This window comes from Vigna radiata, chromosome 7 (assembly GCF_000741045.1).
Source record: "Vigna radiata var. radiata cultivar VC1973A chromosome 7, Vradiata_ver6, whole genome shotgun sequence".
Lineage (NCBI taxonomy): Eukaryota > Viridiplantae > Streptophyta > Magnoliopsida > Fabales > Fabaceae > Vigna > Vigna radiata.
This window is the reverse complement of record NC_028357.1, coordinates 9,351,020-9,374,551: the sequence shown is the minus strand read 5'-3', so window position 1 is coordinate 9,374,551 and position 23,532 is coordinate 9,351,020. Positions and strand designations below refer to the sequence as shown.

The window sequence follows — 23,532 nt, the reverse complement described above, 5'->3', positions numbered from 1 at the left end:
CTTCTTCCTAGTTGAGAGGGCGAGAGAGGGGGAATGGAAAAACATTGGTTGAGCAATAATGTAGGTGACGGTGGAGGTGACCATCGACGTCACAGGAAGTGAGAAGCGAAGGAAAAATGTCGAGACAGAGAGAATAAAAAAACTGAAAGTTGTCAATAGGAGAAGAGAAAGAGTGAGATGAAGAAGAGAGATAATCAGTAGAGGTTGATAGTAAAGGTTACGATTGGTGAGAAAGAAGGACAAATGATGAGAAAGAAAAAACAATCAGAAATGGAAAGAGAACAACAAGAAATGTAAAAAGAAAAAGATGAAGAGTTTAGAAATTGATTTTGAAAAAAACCTTGAAACTTCTTTCCTTCCCAAATTATCCTTCACATCACTATTTCAGATTTTAAAAATTTATTTAAAATACACCATAGAAAGTTGTGGTTATTTGGTTGATAAAAAAACATTTTTCTTTTTCTTATCCGCGAGAAGTACTCCTGCATAAATAAATACATCATTCCAAATATCACCATCCATTTTTAAATAGGACATGTTAGAACTGAATTTATTTTTTATTAGTTTATAGATTGCCTTAAATATATACGTATTTATTGTAAAAAATACACTGTGAAACTTAACAATGTCAAAGTCCAGATTTTTGTTGTTGGATTTTTTATTATTATCTTCTGTTAAATATTAAAAATATATTAATATTATTATATTAATTTTTTCATACATTTTAAAACATAAAAGTTAATAAGTATATTTTGAAGTTATACCGTGATGGGAAAAAAAAAAATCAAGTTCCAGACATGTTATCGAACATTGTCTTTTGTGTTGGAACTCCATGAATTGTGCTCCTCTTGTTGTCCTATACTGTGTGTACCTTTATTATGTCCAAAAACAACACTACTACCAAAACCACGAAAACAGTAACAATGGTTTCCGTTTTCGTACCCATAATTTACCTTCATGTTTAACAATAATATTTTATATATTAAATTAAATTAAATAATTCAGCGATTAATATATATAATTAAATAAATATATTGTATTAGGAAATACAATAATCAGTATCAGTAAAGAATAATATTAGTATATAATTAATTCTTTATTATTTAATATTTAAAAGAATTTTGATAGCGGAAGAAACTTTTTGTAAGTAAAATAGATATTGAATGTGCTGCGTAAAGTGATACCATTATGATCAATAATTTTTTTTTTTAAATATTATTCGTTTTGAAACATTTGTTAGAAGATGAAAGAAAAAAAACCTAATTAAATTATCTTTGATCTCAATTTTTAATAAGTGATATAAAATTATTAAGGATGATAGAAATATTAATCTTCAGTTAAAATTTAAGAAAATGACTAGTTATCTCCGATAAAAAATTTATTAAGAGAACTGATGGTCCGTTTTATAATTTTTTTATGATCCCACAACCTCAATGTTCCAATCTCATATTGTCAAATGACATTATATATCACTTATCATTTAAAATATTATCCACTTTACAAACTAAAACTTCATCTTAATTTTGTTTTTAAAAATTGTCTTCAAGACTGAAAAAAAAATATTTAAACTACCTTAATTTTATCTCTTAATCAATATAAAACTAATGAACTTGATAAAAAGAAATAATTACTTAAAACATAGTGTAGTATGTATATAATGTTCAATAGTGTAGTATATATATAATGTTCTTTATAAACAGGAACAAGACTTGAAAATTATTATTATGACGAAAACATGAAAATAATAAATAAATATTTGAAGTTTCTTATAAACCTATTTTCAATTGAGTGTTTAATAATATTACAAATTTTTATTTTGTTTAGTTATTTTCTTTTTTAATTTTTTATTGATTAGACATTATCTTGTTTCTTTTTACCACAATTAAAAAATATGAAATTTTAAAATTGGTATAAAATAATAAAAACTATAATATTATTTTATGAGTCATAAAATATATTATTAATAATGAATACAATAAGATTTTGAATACCTAATAAAAAATTTAATGAAAGAATATACCAATTTGGAACATATTTAAAACGTAATTAAATAAAAATAAAATTATATTTAAATATTTAGATTAAAATAATAAAAATATTAAGTGGTTTTAAATTTAGTTTTTATATATAGTCCTAGTAAAAAAAAGGAAAACTGTTTGGGGTTGCGTAGAATGTTAGAACTTAGTAAGTTACGAAGTTTGGAGTTAAAAGACCTTGAAAGATTCAGCATCCATGATTGATTGATTAGCCCAACACTCTTCTTGTCTGCATTTCTGTTCCTAGCTGTCTTCTATTCTCTACTTTTCCTCTGAAACATATGGAAACAGAATAGCAGTTTTGAATACAAAGAAAGATCAAATTTGTCTTTCTTTCTTTTTCTCCGATTGCCATTGGAGATGACTTCCCTGAGAGAGCTTCTTACAGAAGAAGGCTTCTATCAAACAACTTCAAACCTCAACCATTTCAAGGCAAAATTCAAATTCTCACCACAAACACCAGAGATAATAATAAACTCACTCCCTCTACACATATGCAACGATCGAAAAAGCCTTGATTGTTCCAACAACAACTTGGACAACTCCACCATACCAACTGGGTCTTGGTCTTTTCACTCCATATCTCAAAGGGTTGGTTCAGTTTCTGAAATTTGGAAGAATTCCAAGTCATTGCTATCACCGGCTTCCACAACCATGGGACCTCCCATGAATGAAGTAGCCACCAGAGCAGTGGTTTCTATCCTCAGTGGCTACATTGGAAGGTTTTTGAAAGATGATCATTTCAGGAAACTAGTGAGAGACAAGTGCAGTTCCTATTTGATCAGAAGGAGAAATGGTTCTGGGTCAGAAGATGAGGTTCTGGTGAACATGAAACTAGCCATGGAGAATATTGACAAGTTGGTGCAGGATCAAGGGACAAGGAAAGAGATAAAGATGGAAAGCTTAAGGAATTCCATTGAGCTTTTGACCATAGTTTCTTCATTGAACAGTAAAAGTAAAACATCAAGGGAAGCTGGTTCAACTTGTGGAATACCCAATTCCCATATCTCTGCTTGTGCTCAGCTCTACTTGGCAATAGTTTACAAGCTTCAGAAGAACAACAGGATTTGTGCTAGGCACCTGCTGCAAGTGTTTTCTGATTCTCCATTTTTGGCTAGGACTTACTTGCTTCCTGACCTCTGGGAGCACGTCTTCCTTCCTCATCTTCTCCATCTTAAAATTTGGTATGCTGAGGAACTCGATGCACTTTCGGCTTCGAGTGAATGTCAGGATGCGAAGGATAACACAATGAGGACTTTGAGCAAAGTGTATGGGAAAAAATTGGATACAGGAACTGCTTTGTTTGCTTTGTATTACAAGCAGTGGCTTAAAGTTGGGGCAAACGAGCCTCCCCTTCCTGTTGTTCCATTGCCATCAAGACCAAGTCGAGGATCATCAAGAAAAATGTCTTCAGATTCTTTTGTTTTGAGTTCTTCAACCAACAAAAACTTGTAAGTAACATGGATATTTTTCATTCACTGGTTCATTCATTCTAGTTATGTTTTCACAAGAAACAAATCAGGTAAATGGTAGTTTGTGTTTTGGTTGCTTGCAATAGATACAAGGAAGTATTTGGCCCCAAACTAGAGCTGAAACCTACCACCTTGGCTGATCACAATGGATTTCTGACAATCAAATGGGGCTCAGGGAATGATGAAAATTTGTATGGAGATGACTACAACCGCAGTTCACTTCAGGTAAGTTTCAGCATCTTCATTGAATGACAGATTTAAAATATAGAATTCATTTGAAACATATGATGTCTTTTTATATCTCACCTTTGGCAGAAACAAGACACTATATTCCTCGGAAAATCTTCAAGATCAATTGACAATAGTTATGCTGAATTAAAGCCAGGGTCACAGAGATTGGACTATTTCCAATGCTTTTCTTGTAGGAGTATGCAAGCAGAAAGCTTAACGAACAGCAACTACGCATCCTGCAACGGTTCATTTAGAAACGAAGCAACCGTTCTTTCAAGCGAATTTGTTCGAGCTATTACAACTATATGTTCATCAGATATTCTCAGTGAATGCGAATTTGCAATTCGTGTGATAGCCAAAGCTTGGTTGAACTCTCATGTGGACCATCTAATTGAAGAAGCAGTGTCACAATCTAGTGTAGTTGAGGCTATCCTGGAGGTAATGTTTGCCTCAAGTATAGATGAAATTCTAGAATTGGCTATATCAATTTTAGCAGAACTAGTAGGGAGGAATGATGCAATTAGACAAATTATACTGAGCTGGGATCCACAACTTGATATCTTTGTGAGACTTTTAAGAAGGACTGGCCTGTTCCTAAAAGCTGCCGTTCTGCTTTATCTGTTAAAGCCACGGGCAAAACAGATGTTATCACCAGAATGGGTGTCTCTTGTACTTCGAGTGTTAGAATTTGGAAACAAAGTTCTAACCCTCTTCACGGTTCAATGCTGCCCTCAAGAGGCTGCAATTTACTTTATGGACCAACTTCTTACTGGATTTGATGAAGATAAGAATTTAGAGAATGCTAGGCAGGTTGTTTCTCTTGGGGGATTGACCTTTCTTATGAAAAGAATTGAGGAAGGAGAGATTCTCCAGAGAAACAAAGCTGCTTTTATTATTTATAGTTGCATTCATGCTGAAGGAAGCTGCCGGAGTTTCTTATCTGACAATATAAACAAGAGCTCTTTACTAGAACTCATTATTCTCGACAATAGTAAAAGTTGCAGTGGATGTGCCTTTGCTGTGCTAGCTGAGTTACTCTATCTTGAAAGGCACTTTTTCCCTACCTAACTTTTTTGAAGATATCTTTTTATTCTTCTTCTCTTTGTTTCCTTACTAAATTTTACCAGAAAGTGCTGACATGAGTCTCTTGAAATTGTCAGAACCACCAAGATTTTACATTTCTTAAGGGGACTTAAAGATGGATGGGGTGGCCTAAACACAATGCACATTCTGTTCATCTATCTTCAGAGGGCTCCACCTGAACAACGTCCTCTCGTTGCAGCAGTATTATTGATGCTTGATATTATGGTAATTCTTTCAGCCTACTAATCCTTGTATGGAAACATTAACAATTGTTTAACCAAGTTGTTCTATAACCAATTGTTTGTTTCCAAAATTAAGCTCTTAGACTGTTTAACCGTCCATTAGTCCGTAATATATCAAGTTTAGTTTGTTGAAGAGTTCACAAATGGAAAAGCAGTTGTTTTGCAGGAAGATCCTTTCAAAGAGAGCTTTTATAGAGCAGAAGCAATTGAGGCAATTATGGTTGCTTTAGATTGTCAAGTGTGTAGTGATAAAATACAAGAACAATCAGCAAGAGCTTTACTCTTGTTAGCAGGACACTTTACTTATACAGGAGAATCATTAATGGAGAGAACAGTTCTACACCAAGCTGGCTTTCAAGAAAATTGCATGGAAGGTTCCTCTTATGGCAAGGAAATTGTTGTTTATGATTCAGCTCACAAGGTAGTCATTGGATTATAATTATGCAATTGTAAAGTTTCAAATCCTTGGTTCTATAAACTGGAATCGCTTTTAGTATCACTTGCAATTCAAGATATTGATTGGTTGCATGTTGTTGATTAGAATGAAGATGATAATGAAGCTGAAACATGGCGAAGAACAGCAGCATGTGTCTTGTTCAAGAGTGGAAACAATAATTTACTAAAAGCACTTTCAGATTCTTCAATCAATGGAGTCCCAAGTTTAGCACGAGCTAGCCTTGTAACAATTTCTTGGATGAGTTGCTACCTTCACTTAGTTGATGACAGAAAGTTCCCACCAATGGCATTCTCAATCCTCACGCCACTGCTACTAAAGTCCTTGAATTATGATAAAGATGTTGGGGCAAGGGTGTTGGCTTCATATTCATTACTATGCCTTGTAAAAATTTCAGGTATGAACTATGAAACCTTGAACTATGAAGGGACCATTTGCTTCAGTTTTGCTCTCAAACTTTGACATAAGAAAAAGGGGGGCTTCAGAATATATTAATATAAAGTAATGAGATTTTAATCAGAATTTTGTATCCTTGTTTAACTCTTCTCTTTTGATTTGTCCTTTGTTTTGGAAAACTTCTAGCAGGATGCGTCTCTTTCCTAGCATCACTGGATAAAGATTCAATCAAACATATTCAAAATCTCTCTCTTGTTACGTGGACTGCCAATGAGCTAATTGCAATCATCTCGAAAAGCAGCTTGCAATACAAAACAATGAAAAGCAAAGCTCATTGTTGAATTCTTCCGTGTGTTTATTTGTTCATTCTCTTTCATACACGCGTGATTGTAACCTCTACCACCCTTGAGTATGCATAGCTGATTAATTTGAGTGGTAATGTTTCTACCAAAAGTCTACTTGTTTCATTTTATGATAGCTTATGATCTCAGAACCTGAAAAGCTTGTTGAGCCAAAGAAAGAAACAACTAACACGGGGAAAACAGTAAAATAATGTTGCGTGCTAAATCATATCCAACACAAGCAGTTACCCATTGATCATGGTATTATGTTTTCATTCCTAGATTACAAAAAGTGTCCTTATCTCAATGTCTTTCTACCATCACCCCCACAAAAGGAAAAGGAAAGAGGACAAAGAATAGATGAGAAAAAGGGGGGACTTTATTAAGCATTTTGCATGGATTACAAACTTATCTCTTGCGTGCGTGGTTGTGCATGTGCACCTTCATGCTTGAGGCTGTGACAGACTAAAGTAACCCCCCACCCTCTCTAAGGAAAAAGGAATCTCTTAGCAAAAAACTATTCTCATGCCGGAATAGAAGACAAACATGTGGATGTGAATGTGATCACTCATTTAGGAACCTCACGAGGGCAGATAACTGTTTTTTTAAGCTCATAGTAACTTCAAAATTAAACCCATGCCATTCACACACATAAGGATTAGTAGTCTGGCTGGTCAAGAAATTGAGATTTCTTTTTTGACTGTCCTATTTTGAGACAATACTAACACAAAAGTAAAATCTTTTTAAGTATTTTATTTTGGACTTTTTATGTATAATACAAGTCCAATGTTGTAATTGGTGACAATAGAGAAGTCAAACTTAATACAAAACTTGTATTACTCCGAAAGAAGATTGAGTTGTACAGGTTTAAGAACGTTGAGACAGAAGTTTTTTTTCGTTTAAGTATCTTTGAACCTATACAATTCCATCTTATCTTGCTTTTACACCATCTAACATGAATATGTGTGGTGGAATGCATTTTGTTTTAGTACAACTTTGTTTCATGAAACTCTTCATCCTTCTCCAAATTTGCTAGAAACTCAATAGGAGTTGAAAGTGTTGCATTAAGAAGAAATGAAAAAATTGAATGTATGTCAAAAAAAGGACCCACTAACATTAAGCTATAAGGTTTAATGTTAGAAGGGATTTTAGGTTCTTTTTTTTTACTCATACCTCAAATAGTTAATTTCCTTAATTTTTTTAAGTAAAAAAATTTCAACAGATATATCAAAGTTGACGATTTATCTTTGTATCCGACTTGAGCTAACAAGCAGAATCAAAATATTAAAATAATAGTCATTGAAGTTATTTTTAAGTGTATTTGTCTATTTTGATGTAATATAACATTTCCCCTTAGAGATAAACTCAGTTTAGTTTGAAGAATATGGTAAGAAACCGTACTGAAGAAAGTATGCAAAGCTGAATAAGTTTTTGGGACACTAAGATTCCAAGTGTTAGTTACTATCAGGCCAAAAACAAACATGCATAGCTGGAACAGAGGTCAAGTCCTACGTCATCTATACATTGATGTTTTGGCTCTCTGCATATGGCCTTTGGTACCATTTATAAATCTTGGCATCTAACGTAATGCTAATTTCCCACACCTATAAAGACAAAACAAGTTTTCTTCAAACGGTTTCTTTCTGTGTAGCCGGTTCATATAAACAATTAAATGAATCATCCATATTACACCAACAAAAGAATACTATGTAATTCTCCTACAACTATATAGTGTATGCATTAACAAATCATGAATCAATATCTGAGATAAAGATTCACCAATAGTTTATTTTGGTACATTTATTCCTTCTATCTTTTAAGATATGAATTTTGCAGCAAATGACAGGGTTTTTGATTGGCCAAACTCCATGCTGTAGCCATGTGCTTGCAGTGGCTGGCCACAAGTGTATCATCCATTGTCTTTACCTGAGAACCTCATCTCCAAGAAAACAATGAAAACAGCCGTATACATAGCAAAATGAGTAAGACAACAATCCAAACTAGAATTTAGCATGAAATATATGACCAATCATCATCGTTTTTCAATGTGCATGGTCCCCATTCTTCATTCTGTTCACATGCCACTCTCATTTGAATAATCGTGACGAACCAAACACTATTCAAAGTTCAAACCCTCTCTTTGCACCACAAAGTAGAGGGTACGAGAAATCAGGAATGGAATGTACCACATAACATTTCATCCTGTTAAGGGAAAATTTGAAAACCATTAATCTAAAATCTAAGTTTTAATATAGGCTTAAATGTAATGTAAGATTCCATTAGAATAGCATAATCCAAATAACTGTTACAACATTATACGTAAACAAATGATATCGAGGATAAATCCAAAAACTGACCCCTACTTTAACTGAGAGAGATGAAACAAAACTTATGTACCCTCCATTATTTAGCGGTGAAAATCCTTTTCATCGTGCGTTTGGTTTATTCAAATTTTATTTTAGAAATAATAAATAATTCTCTCTTTCATCTATGTTAAGATACCATAGTTTACCATAGTTTAATAATCACTACATTCGAATTATTGAAAATTTAGTGGTTCCATCAAGATTTTATTTTTAAAAGACAATTAATCTAACTCTAAACCAGAGCCATGGGATTTACCATTAATGAAAGATATAACACTTTGGCAACATAGAAGGATGAGAGAAGAGACAAAGGGTAGTTTCGGGAAATCAGAAAAGAAAGACAAAATAATAAACTAAAATCATTTTAGCCGTTGATTTAAAATAACGACAATCGAATGATGTAATAGGGTTTAGGTTTCTCTGGCTATGTCTCTGCCAGGAACACTTTGCTAAGACTTTTTCTTACCTACGTAAGAATTTTAAAAAACGCAAACTTTATATTCAATATCTGTATCAATTAAATCTTTGTTGAATGATCAACAAAGCATACAAAATTGAACCAGACATTAATATGTGTTTATAAGACATGGTTCATCTAATCAAACATTATTCTAACATTGTAGACATCCGGTCACTCTCACTTAAAAGACACCTAAAAAATTTATATTTATTTGACCCATTCACTCCGTTTTTTAAACGAGCTGCCTCACATGATACTACCTCAGATTAAATTAAAACTAGAATTATATATATATATATATATATATATATATATATATATATATAAACTTAGAAAATCATGTTTTATAATTAATAATATGTTTAAAATAATATGATTTGATTATTTTAATATTAAAAATTTATATAGAATTTTTATAAATGAGTTTCATTATTTAAAATCCACTTTTTTTTTAAAAAAAAAAAATCTTTTTTCTAGCTAAAGTTTTTTCCCTCCTTTTTAGGTTTTTTCACTTTTTCGTTCATCTGTTTGAAGATCAGAGACCGCTCGACTGATTCTTGCAACGAGGTCTACATTTTTACTTCGATCAGTTTCTTCAATAGATTAAGGTAGTTTTCTTCCCCTTTTCTTTGGTATGTTTATTCTTTCTCTACATGTGATCCTTTTTGGTTCGTATGTAATGTTTGAGGTTATTTTTTTGCTAGTCTCTGCTAATCAATGGTCCTAATGGTGTGTCCTGATCGTGTTTGTGTTGATTATAGGGATAGACAGAGCTTCTTGTGTGTCTGAGGGTGTTATAAGGGTTCTTGGGCTGTTTGATCCATCTTAGATGTAAGAGAAACTAATTGCACAATTTTTATGTGATTGATACCTTGTAATTTGCTAATTGTATGCTTGTATGATACTTTTCTTATGATTGAGTTGTGTGAATAAGAATTGATGAGTAGAATTGAAATTAGAGTTGTAATTTGGTTTAGTTGAATTGTAGGGTGAAATTGGGATTGTTGTTTGATTGGTATTGTAGATGATGTTGTTTGAATAATTGAATGTGGTGTAATTTGAATTTGGCATATGTGTCGGCTATTGGATTGAACTTGTAGGGTTAGAATGACATAACTCTACAGCATTATGTTATGTAGAATTATGCAGACTCGTCATGCGAGAATATACTCGCTGGATGAAGCAAAAGTTAAAGAGCTACTGGCTTGGTGGTTATTGGACAAGAATATACTCGTTGGGTGAAGTCGAAGTCAAAAAGTTATTAACTTGGTGGTTGCTGGGTGAGAATATACTCGCTAGCCGCAACCAAAGTCATAGAGCTTACCGACTTGGCAGTGGTTGGGCGAGACAAGTCTCGTTGGACGACTTTTAGAAAAATTTAAGCTTGTGAGTTCTAGTGATAATCTCGTTGGGTTAACTATTTGGTCGTTGGGCAAGTGTGTGTACAAGAACTACTAGTTGAGAGAGTAAATATTCTCATTGAGCAAAATTAACAGATTCTAACTCTACTTATATGTTTTCTTTTAGTATGTTTAATGTGTGATTTTGTAAATGTTAAAATGATGGTTGGTTTATGATGTTTATCTGAGGTGGTTGGTATTAGTCTAAGGAGGACTAGTTGTGGTTATAATAATGTATCAATTGATATATATATATATATATATATATATATATATATATATATATATATATATATATATATATATATATATATTAAATATTAGGAGTCATCATGTCGTTCTAATAAACATCTAATATCAAGTAGAAATGGAGTATATGGTGAAAGAAGCAGGAGATCTTAGTTTAGGGGTTTTACCTTGGCCAAAGATGTTAAGGGACTAACCTTGTGTGCGGTAGGGTGAAACCCATTGGCAATGACTCTGTAGAGCAGTAAAGGCTACTACAAGTGCATAAATATCTAAAGTTTGATATCAATACATGTATCTGGATCATTGCGTCTAGTATGAGTCTTTATATGTTTGTTGTTATGAATGAGTTATGTGTAATAACATCTCTATGTATTTTTTTATGAATACTCTTTTTACATGTTAGCTTACCTTTTCTTCCATGTTGTTCTTGTTGCTAATAAAGAGTATTGATGCTTTGAAAAGATTTTGATGATGATGCACTTGAAGACCTCAAGGAACTTTCACATACTTTGTCAAAGTAATTTTTGTAGAAACATTTGTATTAGGATAATCTTTTAAATGTAAGCATTTAGAAGACATGTATCTTAATCATTTATATTGATTTCTTGCGGCAATAATCAATTATCTTAGGGGATAATTGATTATCTCAAGTAAAAGCAAAAAAGGTTTCGCCATGATAATAATCGATTATCACTAAGGATAATCAATTACCACCGCAAGTTTTAATATTGTCCAAGGCTCGACAATAATTGATTATCACTAAGGATAATCGATTATCACGTGTTTCAAAACCCATAACTAGTTAAAATAATCAATTATCACTTTACATAATCGATTATCTCTAGTAGTTGGGAGCAGTCTTTTCATTTTCTGACCCTTGGTCTATAAATAAAAGCCTCCTAAAATCTTTTATGGGTTAACTAAACTCTTGAGAGCACAAAACTGGTTTTGAGGAAGTTCTTAAGTTTAAGTCTTAGCTTAATATAGTCTTGAGAAAGAAGAAGCTTGTTTTTAGTGCGTCTAAAGGTGCAACGATCTTTGTAAGTTGATTGAACTTGTTTTTACTAGTGATAACTATGCCTTCTAGAATGTCATAATGTAGATTTTCATGGGGTCTGTTGACAAAGACATCTAGGAAGCAGTGGAAAATGATCCTTTTATTCCAACCCGAATTGTTGTAGTGTTGAACAAGAAAAACTATATGTGTGCTCTTGCTCAGCTAAGGAAACTCTTATCTGTGGTACTGGTACATTGTTACTACGGTGACAGAGGAATAATTGGTTCATCCTTGGTGTGTCTGAGGAGGTGTGTGGAAGATGATCATCCTTTGTGAAGTATTCGGAGGAGGTGTTTCATCCTTCGTGAAGTATTTGGAAGAGGTGTCTCATCCTTTGTGAAGACTCAAAGGAGGTGTAGGTTCATCTCTTGTGGTTTCAAGAGAGGTGGTTTCTAAACTCTTACAAATTGTTTCTTTGTGAATGTAGTTTGTAATTGTTTTGTGATTAGTGAACTGTTTATCTTGATTTGAGATAAGCGACTGGACGTAGGATTGGTAAGATCCAAACTAGTATAAAATTCATTCGTGAAAATTTCTCTCAACCTTACTCTTTTATTATTTGCATAGTAAGATAAATTGAGAAGAAATTAAAAGGCACACATTTATATTAAAATCCCTCTTGGTTTGTTATTCCACATTAACCATTCCGCTGCAGCCGCTCTGACAAGGGTGAATTTGAAATGTCTATGATGGGTGAGTTAACTTTTTTCTTAGGATTACAAATAAAGAAAATGGATGGGGGAACCTTTATTTCCCAAACAAAATATTGTAGAGAAATTCTTAAGAAATTTGGAGTGGATACCTCTAAAGAAGTCAACACTTCCATGGGTACTTATTGTTATTTAAATAAAGATGAATCTAGGGTAGAAGTTAATCAAACCATGTTTAGAGATATGATAGGATCCTTACTTTACCTTACAACCAATAGACCATACATAATGCAAAGTGTTTGCGTATGTGCTAGATATCAAGCTAATCCCAAAGAATCCCATCTTGTAGCTGTTAAGAGAATAATGAAATATCTTAAAGGCAATACTTCTTTTGGGTTATGGAATCCTTCAAATGCAACACCTAGTCTAATAGGATATTTGGATGCTGAATATGGGGGTTATAAAATTGATAGAAAAAGCACTAGTGGAACCTGCCACTTTCTAGGTTGTTCTCTAGATTCTTTGGATGAAACAACAACTTGAAGATTTTGAAATCTTCCTTAATCACATTCCCTTAAAATGTGACAACACAAGTGCTATAAATCTGACTAAGAACCCCATAATGTACTCTAGGACCAAGCACATTGAAGTTCGACATAACTTTTTAAGAGACCATATTCAAAAAGGGGATTGTATCATTGAATATATAGACACAATGCATCAATTAGTTGATATATTGACAAAAGCATTACCTAAGGATAGATTTTATGAACTTAGGAGAGATTTAGGAGTATTAGATATGTCTTAGAACCAAGATTTGGTTAAAAATTGTGTTTTTCGTAAATCACCACACAATAATCGATTATCTCTAGGTCATAATCGATTATCTTTGAGCTAAGAACATTTTTTATTCGATAATAATCGATTATTGCATGCCATAATCGATTATCTCGAGAGTTTTTAGCAATTGGGTTTTCACTCGGTAATTGAGAATCTATGATTTATGGAAAAAAATTAAAACGATAATCGATTATCGTTAGTGATAATCGATTATCGCACGTCGTTATTTCAAAGGTTTTTTCGCTTAGAAAATAGCTTTAGATGCTATAAAGCAACAATAAATTTGTATGAGCATTCAAGAGTTCACTATTGTATCCTTATTGTCTTCTCTTCATGCATCCATCTATTTATAGCTTTCTTTGAGAAATGTTCGTAAGACACAAAGGTTGACTTCATGTAGAGCTAGTAGCCTTTTTAGGTGGGATGCCAGACTTAAGTCTACATAGAAGAGGTACAGTGCTTTGTCATAGATTTTATCAAAACATAGCTTATATGATGAGTTAAAGTAGAAGGCTTCAAGGGAAACATTCCCATAATATACTTCATATCTCTCAATGTCTTTATCTTATGTGTAGTTATTTTGATCAAGTCTTTATACTTTGTGATCTCACAAATATCAAGAACAAGGTATACAAGCGTTGAAGCACTTTATCATACATGCATTAAATATTTTGAATGTTGATAAAAGTTAACTTGTATTACATGTTCAAAACATTTTATCATTTATCAACTCATTAATAAATGCATTGTTTAGCAAGCATTCAACGTATAAATATGAGACAGTGTGAAACATTTAATGCTTTATATTTAGAAAGTTGTCTCTGATTTACAGCATTTATCAAGTTTTCCTTAGATGATACATTATTTTAAAACGCTTGCTTGATCAACATTGTTTGAGTAAAACATGTTTTTAAGCTTCAGAGAGACATTTCTTTTCATAAAACAATGTTTGTAAAATGTTGTCCATTTACACGATATAAGTTTGAAAGCGTTATTCTATAATTCATTAGATGATTCTTTATGAAAGACATTTTCTTTCTTTACACTCTTTTTAAAAACTTTTTCTTTCACACAATATAATTTAGAAAACATTATTTTAAATTTGTTTTTGTTTAAAAAAGATATTCCAAAATTTATTTCTCTTAAACGCTTTTTAAAACAACATTACTTTTAATGTGATATTTCGTTTAATGGTATTTATTAAACTTTAAAACTTGAGTTGTTAGATGATCTAGTCTCTATACAATTTTGTTTTAATAGCACTTCTAGTAGTTGCAGTCTCAATTACACTTAGTCCCTCAATATGCAAATACCTTTTTTTTTATAGTTTTCATGGAAAGCTCTAGATGTTAAGTGTTCTTGAACCACATCCCTAGTTTTCCATTTTTTGAACCCACACTTTGAACATAAACACTTAATGGCAAGACCATTAGCTTGTTCCAAAGCAAAATCCAAAAAAAAGTTCAACCCATTTGCATATTTAGTGGTGTTTTAAGGTTTAGAAATCCACTATTGATCTAGTGGCATAACTACAAAAACAAACATAAAAAGAAAAAAAAAATATTTAGCAAGGGATCATACAAAGAGGGAGAAAATGATGGTTATAAGAAGATTGTGAGGGACAATGGTTCCCTGAAAACCTTTGTGGCATAAACAATGATGAGGGACAATGTTGGTAGTTTTGAAACACTTAACCATAAGTTTAATCCAATTTTTCCTTCCTTGGGTGCTAATGCAGAATATAAGTATGCAATTATTGAAACAAATATAAAATGTTGAATATGAGTGGAAGTTGCATGTTAACTAAGTTAAACAACTACAAAATTAAAAATCACAGTTGGAAACATTTGACAGCTTGACAACTCTGGTAGAGACATGAAGATTTTCTTAATGCTAATGTTGTATGGTAATCAAAAATTATAGTGTATTGTAAGAAGTAGTAAAGATCTCAATTTTAACAATAAAAGGTAAAATAAAAAAAAACTGAACATATAAAAATTAAGGTACATACAAAACACAAATTAAATTTACTCAAAGAAGACATGTTGTTAAGTAAGACCCACTTTAGGATATTAAATTCTAAAACAGAACTTTGATTACACAGAGTTTACAAGTTTAGTTCACCCAATCAAAATCGAGAATCATAATTCTAAAATTACAATCCAAGAGTAACAAAACATAAATAAAGCAATTATAACAGCTTGAAATGTAAACCAACAACCAGTAAACTTGTGCAGGATAAGCAAAGTGCAATGCAGGAATTAAAAGATTAAGAACAAAATTAAATTGTAATTGGTTGAGAATTTCAAAAGTAATACAAAACACAGAAAGGAGGCTTTGATAATCAACATGGTGGGAAACATAGAGAACCCTCAATTAGAAACCCAGAAAGAATAATATTCAAATTTATTAAATCATGACAATTCAAACCGCCATATTTTACATGCAAAAAATAATAATTCTTGAAATGTTATAATGTAAAAGTTGGCGATTTTAAATAACCTCCATATTAAAACTGAAACAATTTACACTATTTTTTTTGTAATGTGAACTTGTTTAATTATTATTAACATCCACAGACCATTACTTTGTGAGTAAAAAAGAAAATTTAAGATCTTGAGCTTAACCATAAGTGAGTTAGAAGGCTTAAGAGGATTGTTTAAGACAGGAAACAAAGTGTTCTAGGCATGGAATTTGTGCTTCTCCATAATTTTGATAAGTGAAATTTTAATGTTAGTGATATTAGAGAACTTCCAAAACATCAATTGATAACCTCATCATTTATTATCCATCTTTTGCATGGAAGAAGATGATATTCTTGTAATTTTATAGTTGATTCAAAGGTTATATTCCATATATGTATTGTTCTTTTATTTTATTACACAGTATATTTTCTTAGATTACGATATTTTAACATTTTTTTTTAATTATTTTATAACAGGATACATGTCATTATTTTATTAGTATGTTTAAATTTATATTTAAAAAAATATTTGAAACAGATCAATCACAAATTATCACGTATACATTATCAAAAAGTTGTAAAAAAAAAAAAGTTGTTAAAAGAACTTTTTCCTATTTTATTACACACCAATAAACATTTCCTTTCCCTCACCCATACTTCAACTAAAATTGACATGATTGACTTCAATGGTGCGGTGAGCCTTCCTTTCCTTTTAAACTTTATTCTCAGCTTTTTGCTACTGGGCCAAACAAGTTCATTTTCTTGTTCATCTTATATATTTTGTTTATTTTCCTTCATCTTAGCTTGTTTTTTTGTCACCTCGACGTTGGTGCTAGAGAAGCAGCGTTGCTTACACAATTTTGCAAAGAATGACAAGTGACCATTAAACTATACATGTTTGACTATTAATGCATATAATTATATTTGGTGATAAATGTATATGATTTTTAATAATATGGATATTGAGCAAAATTATCGAGGTAAGGGAATCGAAAAAGCAAAAGAATATAAATAAGTACAGAAATCGAAGGAAATGAAGAAATTGAAAGAAAGATAAATAAAAATAATAATTACGTAAAATATCGAAAAATGGTCAACTAAGAAGTCAGGTGATGATCAAGAAAGAGATAAACTCAATGCTTATCAAAAAAGGGAACTCACAAAACAAAATTGAAGGAAATGTTACGTGATGATTGAAGGAGACATTAAGTAAAAGTAGTAAATACTAACGTGTGCTTAGTAGGTATAACTAATGCAATGTGGGAGATTTCTAGCATTTATTCTAATTATTATGTAATTTTTTTTTTTTTATGTTGGCTTAACTATAAAAATAGATAGAAAATGTAAATAGGTTATTTGTGTTTGAAATGGGTGACGGATTGTATTCACAACAAAAAAGCACTTTGAGAATGTCGCAAATAGAATAATGAAACTGAAGATTATTGCAATTTGAGTCATTGCTTTAGTTGAATTCTTTTACTAATTTTTTTTTATGCTTGATAATTTATTTTATTTCATTTACTTTCTTGCATTTTTATCTTGTTAATTTCTTTATTTTCTTGCTAGTTTATGTTTTGCATAATTTTACTTCTTTGTTATATTACTTTAATGCAACTACAACATTCTCATATAATTTTATTGAAAAGCAATTAAGATTTCAAGTGTTAAAAATTCTAAATTATATGTGAGGCTTTCTAGAATCTATTTATTTGGAGAAATGCACGAGTTATTAATTTATATTCATGTAAAGAGACAATACAGTGAAATATATTCATAAAGATAATTTAAGATATAAATGGTTACAAAAGCACTTTGTGTTGATAATTGAATTTTAAATCCAATAACATAATTTAGATTGAAAGACAAAGTGTTTTCTAGTCTCATCAAAAAATCAACAAATCGAGTTTATTTGATTCATTAAAAATATTTGAAGATGCATCAAACTAAATTTTCTAAAAACAATAATACACCAAGTTAATTATGCGAATGCATATATATATATATATATATATATATATATATATATATATATATATATATATATATATATATATATATATNATATATATATATATATATATATATATATATATATATATATATATATATATATATATATATATATATATATATATATATATATATATATATATCCCCATGAACTTTATCCCTTCCTCTCCGAAGCTCTATTCCGAAAAGGTAAAAGTCCTTTTAACAACTTTTTGACAATACATACATGACAGTTTTTTATTGATCTGTTTTAAATATTTTTTAAACGTAAATTCAAATAAACTAATAAAATAATAACATGTGTCCCGTTATAAAAAAAAGGTTAAACCACTTCCCTATTTTCGTGTTTTTGTCCCAATTTAGTCTCCGTCTTATATTCTTTACCAATTTAGTCCCAAAGATTGCAAAATTGAAAGAAATTAACCCTTGTCGTTAAATCAAGTTAACGGGGTTAACTTCCAGCCTAGCTGTGAGGATGAGCTGTCTTTTCTTGTTACATGGCGTGGACAGAAGCTTTGATGTGTCTTTTATGATACACGTGGTTGTTATTAGTGTTATTAGTGAAGTTAATCACAAAATTAAGAAATTGGGGATTTGGTTTAAGATTTTAAGATCTTGTTCTTTACCCTCAAGCAAACCTCGTGAGCCACCACTGAGATCTACTGTTATAGGTTCAGAAAACAGAGCACTGCCACCGGAGGAAGAGACTGTGAAGGAAGTGTTGTCAGAAACACCCAAATGGAAGCCCAAATTCGATGCGGAGAAGGTTTCTAAAGTGAGCAGTGTGAGCGAGAGCGTGTCCATGCTCGCCGACGAAGAGTCGCCTCAGAGGGTCAACGGATCTCCGGTAAAGGTTCGTAAAGCGCGTTCCTTTTCCGGCGAGCTGGGGGCGCGAAGGGAAAGAACGGCGGGGAAGTCCCCTGCAAGAAGGGCGGAGCAGTCGCCGGGGAGAAGAAATGCTGGGTCGGTGAGAGTTATTCAAATGGGCAATGCTGTGATATGTCCCTGGCACCAGTGCGTTTGTAATTTCCAACAGCATTAACCCTTCCTGACCCAAATTCATTAGGCAAGTTTGTTCCTTCAATTAGCACCTACAGATTTATTTTTATTAGGGTGCATTTGGGAATTGCAAAACCCTAATTTTGAATTTGGGAATTGGAGAACCCTAGTTTTGAATTTGGGAATTTGCGATTATGGTTCTTCGTAGGGTTTGATTTGGGGTTTTGTGCAAATTTGCTTTTCTTTGGTCTCGATTTCTAATGCAGGTTTTGCAAAGGAGATGACTGTCATGCGAGGAGCTTCGCATAATTTGGTTCATGATGAAGATGGTGATTTTTGGTTGTTGCTACGGAGGTGTGATTCTTGGTTGGTTTCTATTTGCAGGTGAATCTGGGCTTGATGATGAACGCAGAACTGGAGATGTTTCCATGATTGACGTTATGCCAATTTGAAACAAAAACCCCAATTCCTTAATTTTTTTATTAACTTCACTAATAAAAGGCACGTGACAAATTAGAGCCACCTGAAAGCTTCTTTGTACGCCACGTAACAAATAAAAGCCATCTTAGCCTTATAGATGAGCTGGAAGTTAACCCCGATAACTTGATTTAACGGCAAGGGTTAATTTCTTTCAATTTTTCTATCTTAAGGACTTAATTGGTAAAAATATTAAGATGGGGACTAAATTGGGACAAAAACACGAAAACAGAGACCTCTGAATGGGTTTAACTTAAAAAAATTGTCAAAAAAAATTGTCAAAATATCATATTATATATATATATATATAACTTGAATCCTTCCGTCAAGAGACTCTCAAAATATTCTCCTAAAACAATTTTATTCTATCATGTAACTATCACACACTTTTGGAACCACCTGTGTTCTTTAGAAGTCGATGAATAAAATGGGTGATTCAAAATATTAGAAATATTTATTAATTTTTAGTACTTGATAGAATAAATAAGAAAGTAATAGTATAAACATGCAAGTGGAATTGATGATTTACACAACTGAAGAGTTAATTTAAACCATTGACCAACAATTGAATTTCATCTTATTCCACATCAAGGGTATCGAGATATCAGTCAAAATAAACTAAAACGCGAGAATGAAGTTTGTTTGACCAATGACGACAAAGGGTATATCAGACAAACCCTCTATATCTCCGCAACCTTCTCCCGCCTTTTTACGATCTCGTACAAACTTCCCTTTGGTATGTCCGCTATCACACTTAAGGGCACTTTCGTGATTTCGCTAGCGTCTCTATAAATACCCCTTAAAGTTACTGCGGTCGTTAGCGTTTTACTTCATTTGACTTTGTTCAGTTAGTTTTTTCGCTCCCGATTTCTCCAATTCCAATGGAAAGAGGCAGAGGCAGTTACGGTGGCCGTAGCAGTTACCGCGGCCGTGGCAGTTACCACGGTCGTGACAGTGGCACTTACCAAGGCCGTGACAGTGGCAGTTATGGTATCGGTGAGGGCAATGCTGGCCACTACACTTCTGATGATCGATACGGCAACACTGGTCGTAGCAGTTACGGTGGCCGTAGAGGAAGGTTCTACCAACATCCCCAGTTAAGTGGTAGCAATGAACACAGGTCTCCTTCTCAACCACAGCCACAAGAACGGTGGCAACGGAAGTTAAATCCTTCTTCCCCTGGTGAATCTTCAAAACCGCATGCTTCTCAACCTCGACCTGAAACTGAAACTGAAACTGGAATTGAATCTGAAAAACGGACAAGTCAAAATCCAGGTATTGAGCGCGCCTTTCTTGCTATATTTATAGCTTAAAAATGCATCAATCTTTATAATAAATGATAGTAAGAATTCAATTTATATTTTCAATTTTTTACAGACGTAGGATCTTTGAGGATATCAGAGGAAAAAGCAGAGAGCATCAGACCAATGCGTAGGCCTGACAAAGGAGGAAAAATAGCAGCTAAGAGAAACACCCTTGAGGTGAACCATTTCCTTGTTGAGTTTGATGAAAAGAGAGTAATATTCCACTATGACGTGGATGTGAAGGCCAAGGCTCCGTCCACCAACAACCGGCCTCAGAAGATTTCCAAGTTTCTTCTGTCGTCGATTCGGGATAAGCTGTTTGCCGATCACGCGTTGCCGACTTCGGCGTACGACGGCGACAAGAGCATATTCAGCTCGGAGCGCTTGAAGGAAGGAACCTTCGATGTGGAGGTGGTGAAAGGTGGGGAAGCAAGAACGCTTTGCTATTCGGTCACTCTTACACTTGTGAAGGACCTTGAACTCCGCAAGCTGAGAGATTACTTGAGTGGAAAGGTTCCTGGAACTCCTGCAGATGTTTTACAGGGCTTGAATTTGGTGGGGAAGGAGAATCCCAGTAAGCAGTGTGATACGGTTGGGTGCTGCTTCTTCCCCAAGAATCATCCCATAAGTCCGGAAGACTCTAAAGGGATAATTGCAACTGGAGGATTTCAGCAGAGTCTTAAGACCACTTCTCAGGGCTTGTCCTTGTGCGTCGACTTTTCCGTTCTGTCGTATTTTGGGGAGGAGAAACCGGTGTTGAAGTTTCTGCACGAACAGATTGAGAATTTCGATTTGAGGAAGTTTCCCAAGTTCAAGAAAAAAGTTGAGGATTTACTTGTCGGGTTGAAAGTTAAGGTAACCCACCGGACGACGAAGCAGAAATACACTATTACAAAGTTGACACCCATGGTTACGAGCAAGATCAGATTCCCTGTTTTGGACACTGAGGGACGGAATCCAGCAGGGGAATGTAGTCTAATTGATTACTTTTGCAGGAAGCATAAGGTGGAGATTCAACACACGGAAATTCCTGCCTTGGATTTTGGAGGCAACAAGATGAATTATGTGCCCATGGAGTTATGCATCTTGATCAAGGATCAAAGATGCCCCAAAGAGAATTTACTGAATACAGATGCTGGCAATGTGTTGAGAAGAATGTCACTGGCTTCTGCAGGAGAAAGGAGAAGTAAAATATGCACTATAGTGAAATCAGAGGAAGGACCGTGTGGGTAAGTGAATTTGGTTTCGAGAGCTTGCCTGGTTAGTAATTGTTGCAATGAATTTAGCATTTGCAAAAATTGGAAATCATTTGTGTTGACAGTTTCTTTTCCTGAATTTGTTGGAAACAAAGGCCTCACAGAATCTGTTTTGACAGAGGTGGTGTTATGGATAGTTTTGGCATGCGTGTGGACACTTCCATGACAAAAGTGACAGGACGCGTAATTCAGCCCCCAGAATTGAAGATAGCTAATCCAAAGGGTGGGATTATTAGTATGACACTGGAAGTGGGGAAACCTCAGTGGAATCTGAAGGGAGGATCAATGGTGGAAGGCAAGCCGCTTAAGTGTTGGGGCATTCTTTATTTTGCTGATTCCAAGTGCCAATTTAAAAGCGAACAGTTCATTAAAAATCTTCGTAAGAAGTGCGGATTACTCGGCATTAGAATGGAGAAGCCAGCTTGTTCTCAAGAATTTCCTATGTCGACTCTTCGCAGATACGATTCGCTGTGTGAGTTACTTCAAAACATTGATGATCAGGTTCAAAAGGAATGTGAACAACGGCTGCAGATTCTTCTTTGTGTGATGGCCGATAAAGATTCAGGTTACAAGAGCCTAAAATTGATCGCTGAGACCAAGGTTGGGGTGGTGACACAATGCTGCTTACGTTGTCATGCTAATGATGCAAAGGATCACTTCCTTACAAATCTTGCCTTCAAGATGAATGCCAAAATTGGAGGTAGTAATGTTGAACTAATGAACAGGCTCCCAAACTTTGAAGGCGAAAGTCATGTTATGTTCATAGGGGCTGATGTTAACCATCCACCTTCCAGGGACACCAACAGTCCATCAATTGCTGCTGTAGTTGCCACTGTTAATTGGCCTGCTGCAAATCGCTATGCTACACGTGTTTGTGCTCAAGGTCACCGGGTTGAAAAAATTTTGAACTTTGGAAGAATTTGCCTTGAACTAGTTTCTTATTACAATAAGGTGAACAAAGTGTGGCCAGAAAAAATTGTTATCTTTCGAGATGGCGTGAGCGAAAGTCAATTTAACATGGTTCTGACGGAAGAGCTGCAAGATTTGAAATCAGTGTTTGGTGACTCAAATCACTTGCCAACGATCACTCTTATTGTTGCACAAAAGCGACATCAAACTCGATTTTTTGTGAAGGGTAAAAGTTTCAATGTGCTACCAGGAACAGTTGTAGACACAGAGGTGGTACATCCTTATGAATTTGACTTCTACCTTTTTAGTCACAAAGGGATATCGGGTACAAGCAAGCCCACTCATTATCATGTGTTATGGGATGAACACAAATTTACATCTGATGATTTGCAGAAACTTATATACGAAATGTGCTTTACCTTTGCAAAGTGCACTGGACCAGTATCTTTAGTTCCTCCAGTTTACTATGCTGATCTAGCTGCATACAGAGGCCGGGTATACTACGAAGCAATGAATGAAGCCAAATCTGATCGCTCTGCCACTACTGGATCTTCTTCTTCCTCAGTTTCTTCTGCTTTAAATGATGAAGGCTGTTACAAGTTGCACCCTGACGTGGAAAACCTTATGTTCTTCATTTGAATATTGCTCTTTTGCCACAACAACTCTGCACTCTTTCCATTGGGACAAACCGCTTCAAATAGGTTAGTTTGTGCGTGAATCTAACGGCTCAATTCAAACTATCATGTTCTCTGTTTGTTATACACTACTTGTAATTGTGTCATGTTTGTCTTGTTTTACTCTAGAACACACCTATACGAATAAAACAATAAAAAATA

General features: G+C 33.6%; 2 protein-coding genes across 3 annotated transcripts; both read left to right on the top strand.

Annotated features, from left to right (window-relative positions):
* The first annotated feature begins 2,188 nt into the window (after positions 1-2,188).
* LOC106769321 (putative E3 ubiquitin-protein ligase LIN) lies at positions 2,189-6,953 on the top strand. Of its 2 annotated transcripts, none has more exons than XM_014654892.2 (7): positions 2,189-3,487; positions 3,595-3,733; positions 3,824-4,788; positions 4,900-5,047; positions 5,231-5,485; positions 5,606-5,915; positions 6,101-6,953. In XM_014654892.2, the coding sequence occupies exons 1-7, from the start codon at positions 2,397-2,399 to the stop codon at positions 6,253-6,255; spliced, it is 3,063 nt and encodes a 1,020-aa protein (XP_014510378.1). In that variant the 5' UTR covers positions 2,189-2,396; the 3' UTR covers positions 6,256-6,953. The 2 variants fall into 2 exon arrangements, with proteins under 2 accessions (XP_014510378.1, XP_014510379.1); XM_014654893.2 differs by having other exon boundaries at positions 2,190-3,487; positions 6,104-6,952.
* Positions 6,954-19,991: 13,038 nt separating this feature from the next.
* On the top strand, positions 19,992-23,532 carry LOC106766038 (protein argonaute 2-like). The gene is made up of 3 exons (XM_022784433.1): positions 19,992-20,502; positions 20,605-21,760; positions 21,907-23,532. The coding sequence occupies exons 1-3, from the start codon at positions 20,109-20,111 to the stop codon at positions 23,333-23,335; spliced, it is 2,979 nt and encodes a 992-aa protein (XP_022640154.1). The 5' UTR covers positions 19,992-20,108; the 3' UTR covers positions 23,336-23,532.